At 38.7% G+C, this 11433-nt stretch overlaps 1 protein-coding gene across 1 annotated transcript in view; it reads left to right on the top strand.

The window, feature by feature from the left end:
- Window positions 1-11433, top strand: part of FCRL3 (Fc receptor-like 3) — a 173032-nt gene that overhangs the window by 79395 nt on the left and 82204 nt on the right. Inside the window, 1 exon segment of the mRNA XM_006878204.1 lies at window positions 3779-3897. Coding sequence (XP_006878266.1) covers window positions 3779-3897 — 119 coding nt within the window.

Raw genomic sequence — 11433 nt, 5'->3', positions numbered from 1 at the left:
AGTGTTTCATTCTGTTGTGCATAGAGTCACTATGAGTCAGTACTAGCTCGATGGCACCTGAAAACAACAACATCTAGAAGTGGAGACATAAGAACCTCAGTGTTGAAATTGATACTATCTTATAGAAACAAACAAACAAATGAAAAACACTAATTAGTCAATGCAGCACCAAACAACACCAGGGAGAGAAAGATCACCAACCATCATTTTATAGGATTCATGTGAATTGGATCCCAGGTGCTTCAGTCCTCTAAATAGATCCTTATAGGGGAAGAATTTAAAAAAACAAACAAATAAAAACAAGCACAGCTCAGTAATTCTGATGGCCCACCAAGCAGAAAATCTCTTTCCTCTTCTCAGAATCTTGCTCATTCCTACTTTCCCCCTCAACCCATACTAATAGCAAAGCCTTTCTTCTCATTATTGATGGATCTTCTATCTTCTCTTGGAGAATCACAACCCTTCTACATTTTTCTAAAAGTAAAAAGCTCTACTTATTAGCCTTAGTGTATCCTACAAGTTACCAAAAGAGTGACAGTTCAAATCCACCAGTTTAGTCAGTCACAAGAGGACAGATATTGCATAAGATTATTATTGTAAAAGCTTAAGAAATGAGCTCCTAAAATGATATAAAACAATTTTTCTTTGTTGGTTATCAGTATGGTTGGAGTGGGAGGGGTTTGAGGGAGGTGGAAGGAGGTAACAGTAGAGCACAGGGTAAGGGAATATACATCATAGTTTGGGTGTTGGGGAGGGCAGTGTACAAGAAGGGGGAAGGGTGGAAGAACAAGGTAGGTAGAGAACACTGAGAGAGGTTTGCATGGGCTAAATGGGACAGAGGTAAATAATCATACATGCTCAACCTTGGAACAACAGGGCTCTGTGATATAGGGATCAAGACATAGTTTGAAGAGGGGAAATAATACTAGGATGCTTGACTGTCTTATGAATATTGGTTTTCCTTGCCTACTATTGTAAAATGGACATGTAAATTGGATAGAAAGGAATGTTGGGAAACATGATTACAGAAAGCTTGTAAGCCCTTTTTCAGCCTTTAACTGATTGGAATACCTAAAAGGGGTTCTAGAACGTGCCCAGTGAAATGGCCTCCTGTGGAGCCTTTGCAGAGTATAGGACCTTAGGTGGAATCCTGAGCCCCATGTAGAACCTTCTGAGGTGGGACATTCCCACTAGAAAGGACAAGCAGACCAGCCTGGAACAGCTGGAGTGACAGATGATACATCTTCAAAGAAAGATCATCAGGAAAAACCCAAAACAAAAACGGAAGTGTGACTGGCTACTATAAGAATACGCACGTTGTTCACCGGAAAGCCATCAAGGCAAGCAATCAAGTTCCTGCAGGACAAATCCCCCTCTAAGACTGAAAATCAAAGAGAACACATGAGCAGGCATGTAAGCTTGCTGGTGCCCATGTTGGTCTACTGGTGAGTGGAGGAGGGGGAAAGGGAGTAATGAAGAAATGTGCTGAGTTCAACCATGTTCCACAGACTTCCGTTGACCTGGAGATGAGAGAGAGAAGAGGAAGGGTTGGTTGGTCCAAAGTGTGGTGAAGCCTGGGGACACCTGAGCCTATGGACAATGACATAGCCACAGAGGACTATAGCTGAGAGAGCAGCATCCAGCTGATATGAAATGAGAAGAGGCACACAAGAACACTCAAAGTTGCAGATAGTACCCATTAGACCTAGCTTCGATGGCTTGATAATCAGAACTTGACTAGAGGAAGATTTAAAAAAAAAGAAGAAAACTACTTTTGATAAAGGAAATGAGGGTAAATTGCTACAATTTGATGAACTTGGTCTATACTCAAGGAGATAGTAACTCTAAATACCAACAGAGAGGGAAGGCGTCTTCACATCAATTATCAATGTTATCCCTTCTGTACACAGGGTAGATAGGGATGGGTAACTTAGACATTGGCTACCTAAAATGGGAGGCAATAAAGGCAAAAAGTGACTGGCTTACAAGGTTTCAAGAGGGAGTTTAGTTTCATAGTGTGTGGGGGAAGAAAGAGTCCCCACTGAATATTTTTCATCTTGTCTAGATGGGTCTGATTAAAAGAGATGGTTGATAAGATTCTTATGATTCAACAGTGAGTAATTGTTATCATGACTAATTGCGACTGTCACAATTGTAAAGGTACAAGTTTTGTAACAAAAACAGGGAGTAGTTAATCTTACAGTCCAGAAACAAAGGACGTTAGGACCAGGGAAGGAGAAGAGCCTGGGCTGAATGCGGGACCTTATCCAGAGAAGCAGTGATACTAGAGATGGAGGTAGCCATGGGGACAGGGAGAGAGGGAACAGCTGAGGACTCTAGATTCATGGGAAGAGAGGGACTAAGAGATGGCAGCCAGGAGGCTGACTTGCAGAATGTGTCCTTTAGTGGTGTTAATTATTATATATGCCTGAGTGTTTAAAAAAAAAAAAAAAAAGAGCTGAAGTGAATAGAGATAAATACTGTTAACTGATGTTACATGGAGGGAATTATAATCATTATAATGAAATAAGGTGTATGATTTATTACATGTAAAGCTGATGATCTGCTCTGTAAACTTTTACTCAATCCACAACAAAAACCTTAAAAAAAAAAACCCCAAAACATTTACCATTTTTTTAAAAAAGTACTTGTCCAACTATATTCATCATGTTGTTCAACTAGACTTAGGTTCTATATTGCTTCATTTATACCCATTTATAACTACTGAGAGCTCACATTGCTATCATTGATTAAATAACAATCAGAATAAGTCTGATGCTGGGCAAATGTATTTCAAGATAGAGTAGAATGTTTAGTAAGAGTTTGCATAGCTGAGCTATAGAATGGATTTGCTTTCAGGGAAGAACATTCTCTAGAAGAACATTGACATAGAATACATTATTCTTGTATATACAGAGAGAGGAAGAAAGAAAGAGAAAGGTGAGAGTCAGAGCTCACGTATCATGAATATTTTTTGTTGGCTTTGCAGGAGAAATTGCCACCCTTGGAACACCAAGGTAAGGTGCCTGTTTTTTGTGCTGTCAACATTTTTGTGCTTTATTTATATCCATAATAAAGGAATGTGGAATTTATGTACATTTTTAAAACATTTAACTGAACTTCCTTATGAATATTATCACATTCTTATGAAATCCAAACATGTAATTAGGAAGACCACTCTCATATTTGTAAATAATACTCACATATATACAAAAGTAATATTTTTTGCTACTCATGCTAAAAATTCTACTTCCTTAAATGTGCATTACTTGGGTAATTGAGCACTAATGTCTTCATGACATTTTGCAAGGGGCTACTGTTATCCATTCCCTCATTGCTCTTTCCTCTACTCATAAACTCATTTTGTAAATGAATACCTATTATGTTTGAGAAAACAAACAAACAAAACAATGCTTTTTTCAAAAGAGTCTTCCTGGTATCTTCTTATAGGGCAGGTGTTTTTGTAATAAGTAGAAAATTGAAGGAGATCCTGTAAAACAAAGAGCGGGAAAGAAACAGTCTTCATGTACCAATGTTCAAAGGTGATTTTTGCCTACCAAATGTGCCTCAGTCTGCCTGCCCTGTAATACTCTCCCGGCTTCATGTGTGTCATATCCCTTCTGACATCTTGAAAAAGTCATGCAAACCCTCAGTGAAAGTTGCCACAGTATTTTTACATGAATCATGTCATGCTTTCTGCCTTTTTGGATGCCAGTGTTCCTGAGACGGTGTCATCTACAAACACTTTCCTTCCTTGCCTTTCTCCTCTCTGTCACAGAAATGGACCCAATGAATCTCTGGAGCCTTCCTTATCCAGGTCCTGTAACACAAACTCTCAAGAACCTTCCTACTTAGAGTCACTAGCCCTAGTGGATCTGCAGCCAGTGTACAGCAATGGTGAGGACTCCCTAGGAGACAAAGGGAGGGAGGAGAGCAATGGCCATAGGCCAGTCACATCCAATGTTAATACAACATTCCTGGCATTATGTTGGGGAATAGAAGGTTGTTATGAACTTAGGGACTCAGAAGAAGAATCTAGCATGTGGTCTGTGGACTACAACAAATTATAAAAACTTGAGTTTTCTCCCACAGTAAACCCTGGAACCAATCTGGTGTATTCTCAGATCATGTGCACCCAACATGCAAAAGAAAATTCAGGTAAGACTCTTTGCAGACAAACTAATGGAAGGGTGGTAGTGTGGTATTATGTCCAGCAAAGGAGTCTTTGATTAACGAATCTCAAATACAAGTCCAACATGGAAGCTCTTCCTGTATTGTAAATGACATCGCATATCCATTCCCTTGTATATTATAAACTCCTTGAGGACAGACACAATGCAATTTTTTTTTTTTTTTAAACTAATGTGTTCCTAACATCTAGCACAATTCTTGGAGAACTGTAGACCACCTGAAATATTTTTTTAATGAATAAATTCACTATTTATAAATTGACACATTATCTACTAAATTAAGACTCTCATAATCTAATAAATTGTTGTTGTTGTTAAATGCAGTCAAGTCAATGTTAACTCATAGCAACTCTGTATAGGCTTTCTGAGGCTGTAAATCCTTGAGGGAGCAGAAAACCTCATTTTTCTTCCATGGATCAGCTGGTGGGCTCAAACTGCCCACTTTGTGGTTCACAGTCCAGTGCTTAACATATGGAGCCACCTCACTCCCTAATCTAATAGTTAGACAATTGTAATTTTTTCAACTGGTCTCTTTATTTTCATTTTGCTATATTCCAACTTTCCAGCAATCTGTTTCCAGCATCCCTGAGATGCACAATTGATCACATCATTGTCTAGATTGAACACCCTCACTGTCTCCATTTCAAATCATGACTTCTGCCTTTCTCTATACTCTGACCTCCCAAGTTCTTTTTTATGTCCTCATTTTTCTGTTGTTAAGTGCTGTCGAGTCATTCCTGACTCATTGTTGTTGTGGTTATGTGCCATCAAGTCAGTTCCGAGCCATAGTAACCCTGTATAGGGTTTCCGAAGAGGTGCTAGTGAGTTTGAAGCACCCACCTTGTGGTTCAAACCAACTTTGTAGTCTAGCACTTATTCTACAACTTGCCCATTCCCCCTCTACTGCCATCTCGTGTATTCCAACTCATAGTGACCATAGAAGACAGAGTAGACCTGCTCCATAGGGTTTCCAAATTTAAAAATCCTTATGGAAGCAGACTGCTCATCTTTTTCTCACGGAGCAACTGGTGGGTTCAAACCAATGGTCTTGCAGTTATTAGCCCAACCCACTGTCTCACCAATGTTCCTTTCCTATTCATACCAGCTACTTTGTCCTTCACTGCTCATTCTTCTCATTTATCTTGGAATGTCCTTGCCCATAGTTTACCTGTTGACCTCTGCTAACATTTCAATACTCAGGTCAAGTACTACTGTGAAACTTATAGAGACTCAACTACCCCTCCCTATCCCCTACCCAAGAAGAACTGACAGCCCTTTGTAGCATAAGGTAGTTAGGTATGTATTTCTACTTTTTGCATTGTTTCTGTGTCCATTCGTTCTCTTCAAAGTTATCTAATGTTTAATAGATGGTCATTGTTCAATGAATGCTAATTGGATGGATACAAGCACCTCTTGGGAGGGAAGAAGACACAAACTGAGTTTTCTTATTGACTCCAAAGCAAAACGTTGACTCCTTGAGAATCTGCTATGTGGCCTTAGAGTAACAATACTTTCTATGGTGGTGGTGGTAGTGGTGTGCCGTGGAGTCGGTTCTGACTCACAGCAACCCTGCATAGGGTTTTTGCTCCCGTAAAGGCTATAAATCTTTATGGGAGTAGAAAGCCTCATCTTTCTCCCCTGGAATGGCTGGTAGATTTGAACTGCTGACCTTGAGGTTAGCAACCTGACTCGTAACCACTACACTACCAGAGCTCCTCTAAGGCCACCTCTAATTTTCCTGTGCAAAGTGAAATGAGTCATGCTGTCCCCATTTTTACAGATGATCAATACATTTATAGAGGCCCTGAGAGGCAAAATGGAGGCCCTGAGAGGGAAAGAGGGCCTCTTCTAAGGTTGTAATGAAACTGAGGAGCAAGAAGAAAATGTCAGGAGAGCTTCTGGGCAGCTGGTGCGCAGAGGATAAACTTTTTTAGTATGTGTATATGTGTGTTGGAGCATGCTTTATCTGTAGGGATTTGGAGGAACTCCACAGAGGAAAAGTCAAGACATAAAATAGCAGAAGAGAGATGGGCTTGGAATGCATTGTCCATGGTTTAATATTCTTTCTTCCTCTCATCCAGCAGTAAATTCATCAAGAATACATCAGGAAGATAAGGTAGGCAGAGTTTCCTGGCTTCCTTTCTCCTTGGCTGATCCTTTTCTATATTTTGGTACTCATTTTTTGTGTTTTTACTCAGGAATCCACAGTCTTATATTCAGAGGTGAAGAAGGCACACCCAGCGCAGGCCTACAGTACAGAGAAGGAAAACAAAGATGCTACAGAAAACTATGAGAATGTCCCATGCATATCATCAGCCTCACAGCATTAGCCCCTTACCCAGAGAGAACCACAGAGACCCTGGGAAAGCAGACTGTGCCATTCTTCCTGTTCTTTCTAACCATGAACTTCCTTACTTCCCAGACTCTCTCTCCAAGGAAACTGGGTTGCAGGAGGTGCAAGGCTATGTTCACCTTCTCTGTGCCTGACTCTATGTGCTTTCTGGAATACAATGGGCAACATTTGAGCAAGTGCCTCTTTCTTTCCACCATGGAGACCCATAGTGGGGCAGATGGGTTTTCAGCTTCTGGGACTGTGAAATAGAGGAGAAAACTGGTCTAGCAAGATGACAAGGGTATATTCTTGGACTTTGACCTAGATAATTCTGATTGGAAATCTTGATGTGCTCTCTGTCAATAAACATTTTTCTGTCAACATTTTGTTTCCTTTTTGTGTGGATGATGCTTTGATATACAAGTATGTACTATGCTCCTGTGACCAAACTGGAAACAATCAAAGCAAGGTGACTCTGGGGAATTTTTATGCATATAGGATGACACTCCCAACTAAGAAACTTCAGTTATAATGAAAAATTACCTCAATATTGCATTAAGTAATCTGGTTTAGTATGTGACCCTTCTGTCCCTACACCAGGGGCCTAAGCTGCACAAAATTACATTAATCATAATCTTTGCTTTATAACAATCTACCTCATCATTGTCATGCATGACCCACTCTAGTTGGTTTTCTAGTTTTAATTATGTTAGAATGATTCATTAACTCCCAAAACATAACATACTATTTCCAATCTGTTATGGCTGAATTGTGCCTCTCTCCTGACCTCTGATAAAATACCTTAGAATCCTAACCCCTATCTATACATGTGAATTTCATCCCATTTGAGAATAGGGTTCTCTATGTTCTGTTAATGGAACTATATCAGTCTATAAACCAAAACCAAAGTTACTACCCTTGAGTTGATTCCATGCCCTATAAACTACAAAGTTTCACTTTCTTATAGGTTCCCAAGACTGTAGTCTTTACTGAAGCAAACTGCCACTTTCCCCCACAGAGCAGCTGGTGGGTTCCAACTGCCAACTTTTTGATTAGCTGCTAAGTGACTTAACCATGACATCACCAAGACTCCTAGAGTGGTGTAGGGTGTGTCTAAAGTGAATCCTTTTTTAAATATAAAAGAGCAGATTAGACACAGAAGGAAACAAGCAGTTCAGGAGTTAAGATGTTCTTCTATGATTCTATTTTTAACCCTTTGCCATCCTCTTCAGCATCAAAATGATGGAATACTATTCATTCAATACATACAATAATATGTAAGGATAAATTGTGGATTCCTGGTGTGGCACTGTTGGCTCATCACTGGATTGCAAACCACAAGGTCAGCAGTTCAAACACACCAGCTGCTTCTCAGAAACCCTATACAGGGTTGCTGTGAGTCAAAACCAACTTGACTGCACTTAATAACAACAACAAGGATAAATGAACATGTCCATGGTTATGCTTTCAAATAATTCTTTACAGGTAACTCCTAAAACAGTTTATACATGTTGATCTTATTTTTGTAAAAAGAAGTAAGAAGCTCTTCTCCTTCCTCTTCTTTCTGCCCTCTCTTCTTCTCCCTCTTCTTCTTTCTGCCTTCTTCTTCTTCTCCCCTTCTTTCTGCCTTCTGCCTTCTCTCTCCGGCAGAGGTCACCTTCCTCTTCCTAACCCTGAATAAAAGTCTCTAGACAGACAAAAAAAAAAAAAAAGAAGTAAGAAGGCAATGAATAAATATATTGGTTATATAAATAAAGACAGATATTCATAAACTATTCATAGAGTTTATTTCTGGGTAATAATTATCATTTTTTATTTGTAATGTTTGGCTTATTTAATACAAAAGTCTGCTTCCCATTCTTCAAATATTAATTTCCTTTATTATAATGGATCCCTGTTAGCACAGTGGGCTGAGCATTAGGCTGCTAACTGGTCAGCAGTTCATATCCACCAGCAGCTCCATGGATAAAATATGAGACTATCTGGTTCCATAAAGATTTCATTTAGGAAACCTTAGAAAGCAGGTCTGCTCTGTCCTGTAGAGTTGCCCTTGAGTGGGAGTCTACTCAATGGCAGTGGGTTTGGTTTTTCTTGTTTATCATTTTGTTGGCAAAGGTTTGGGGAAATAGATTATTCCACCCTGAAGATGTATCATTAAATCACTAAAGCTTTTTGTTGTTGTTGTTGTTTACTTTTTATTGTAAATTGGGTAAAGGGTTACAAAGAAGAACTTTAGTTATACATACCACAAATTGTACACAATTCATTTCATCTTATTGATTGCAATGATTGGTTCCCATGTACCATTATCAATTCCACTTCCTCTCTGTGTTTCGTCTTTCCATTTCTTCTTTGCCAATCCTTCTGAATTTGTCCTTGGGGAAATGATACTCTTTTGATCTTAAAAGGTGACCACTAGGTAGTGTGCATAACTCACTCGTGTTGTGTTGTTGCTCTTCCCATTGACCTTCTATTGTTTGGCTGAAAATTGAGCCACAGGGGTGAGTTCAGTTCCAGACCTGAAGCGTGACCAAGTGTCATAGTCTTAGGGTTCTACTAGTCTCTGTCTGACCAATAAGTTTGGTCTCTTATAATTTTGAATTTTGTTCCACATTTTCTATCCCTGTATCCAGGACCTTCTAATGTAATCCTTTTCAGAGAAGTTGGTAGTGGTAACCTGGCACCATTTAGTTCTTCTGGTCTCAGGGCCAGGGAGACTGATGTTCCCATGATCCATTGATCTATTGAACTAATTGTTTCCATGTGTCTTCAATTTTCATCACTCTTCTTTTATCCAGACAGAGAGACACCAGTAGTTGTATCTTAGATGGGCATTGAAGAGTTTTTAAAATTCCAGTCACTATTCAACAAAGTAGGATGTAGAACATTTTCTTTATGAACTTTGTTATGCCAACTGATTATGTTGTCCCCTGAGACTATGGTCCTGAGCCCCTGGACCCAGTGACTCAGTCTCTTAACTGGTAGGTTATATCTAAGTTTTAATAACTTTGTCCCCTACCACATTCGTGGATATATTTTCAGCAAAGGTAAATTGTTCTTGTTAAGTTCTTTTGAGTCAGTTCCAACTCATAGTGACCCTTATAGGGTTTCTGAGTAGCAGCAGATGGATTTGAACTGCTGAACTTGTCGTTGGTCATCTAGCACCACACCCATATAAACATCCTCTGTCAAACCTATATATATATATGTATATATTTGTGACTTGCTGGTGTGGAACTGTTGGTTAATGCGCTGGACTGCAAAGTCAGTTTGAACCGCAAGGTTGGCAGTTCAATCTCACAAGTCACTCCTCAGAAACTTTATATAGGGTCGTTATGGGTCAGAATTGACTCAGTGGCACTTAACAACAACAACAAAAGCTTCCTTTGAGTACTGGTGTGCATATGGTAGGCAATTGAATGTTTTTAAAAGGAGATCATATTTACAACAATAGTATTGCATTTGTAGAAGCTGACATAATAGGGAATAAGCAATGACTAGTTTTGATATTATAAATAGGAGAAAACAATGTTCAAAGACATAATCAAAGCAAGTTTGTGCTCTTCAATCAAATCTTTCAAGACTTTGTTTTCCTAAGGTTCTTGACTGCAAAGTAGGTGGTGCCAAAATTGCAGAAACATCTTTTGTTCAACAGAAGTAAATTCTCAGTTATATTTGTAAAAAATATTTCTCTTTACAATTTAGTCCATTGTGAATTTTACTCCACAAACCTGGTCATTTCTCCATGAATTGTTAAGTCCTGAATCATACAAAACATACTATCCTATGCTGACACTTTGTGTACATACTTATAAAAAATATTCACAAAATACTTTTGAGAAGTAGGTATTATAATTTTTACTTAAAAAAAAAAAAAAGAGACTGAGATTCAGAGAGGTCAAATAGTGTATCTGAAGCCATATGAAAATAAAAGCAGAATTGAAACCCAGCTCTAACTAACTCTGAGGCCAATTCCCTAACCTGCCAGGCTACACTGCTTTCTTATTATAAAAATGGTGCTAGAATTTAGGACCAAAGAATGTTAAAGAAGGAGACTTTTATGCAGTTTACATAACAGTTGGCTTCTTGTTGTTGGTAAGTACTCGAGTCAGTTCTGAGTAATAGTGAGTCTTTATAGGGTTTTCAAGAGTGACTGATGGGTTTGAACTGTCGACCTAGAAGTTCACAGTCCAGTGCTTATCCTATAGGCTATACTAGGATTCCAACAGCTGGTTTAAGGGTTCTTCTACATTCCCTATAGGGTTCTTCTATTATTATAAGTATCTGACTCCTGGTGTGGCGCTGTAAGATCAGCATTGGACTGTGAACCATAAGGTCAGTGGTTCAAACTCAATAGCTGCTCCTCAGAAACCCTATACAGCGTCGCTATGAGTTGAAACTGACTAGACAGCACTTAACAGCAATAATACCAATCCTTCTCACTAAGCAGAGTTCAATTTCTCTTATTTAACCGTTTTGGTTTTACATTGGTCTCTGATTCTTTCTCCCTTCAATAACCATTTAGTGTGCAATTTATATCAAATGGTTCTTCACATCTGTCAAAACGTTTAATAATAATTGCAAAAATATTTCATTCACTCTATTTGCTATTGCTCAATGTGCAGAATATTTAACAAACCTGTTATTAAGAAGGTTTGCATTCCTGCATGTCACATGATACATGTAGTAATATGTATTTCTTTGTTCAAATCATTGAGTATCTGTTGACATATACTATTTATTCATGGAATATACTCAGTACTAAGAGTTATGCTTACTGATGAAGATCAAAGAGCACAGCCTTCGGTATGGATTCCATCTCAATGTAAAGAAAACAAAAATCCTCACCACTGGACCAATAAACAACATTCTTATCAATGAAGAAAAGATTGAAGTTGTCAAGGACTTCAT

Source organism: Chrysochloris asiatica, unplaced genomic scaffold (genome assembly GCF_000296735.1).
Source record: "Chrysochloris asiatica unplaced genomic scaffold, ChrAsi1.0 scaffold00042, whole genome shotgun sequence".
Lineage (NCBI taxonomy): Eukaryota > Metazoa > Chordata > Mammalia > Afrosoricida > Chrysochloridae > Chrysochloris > Chrysochloris asiatica.
This window is presented reverse-complemented; position numbering and strand designations above follow the sequence as displayed.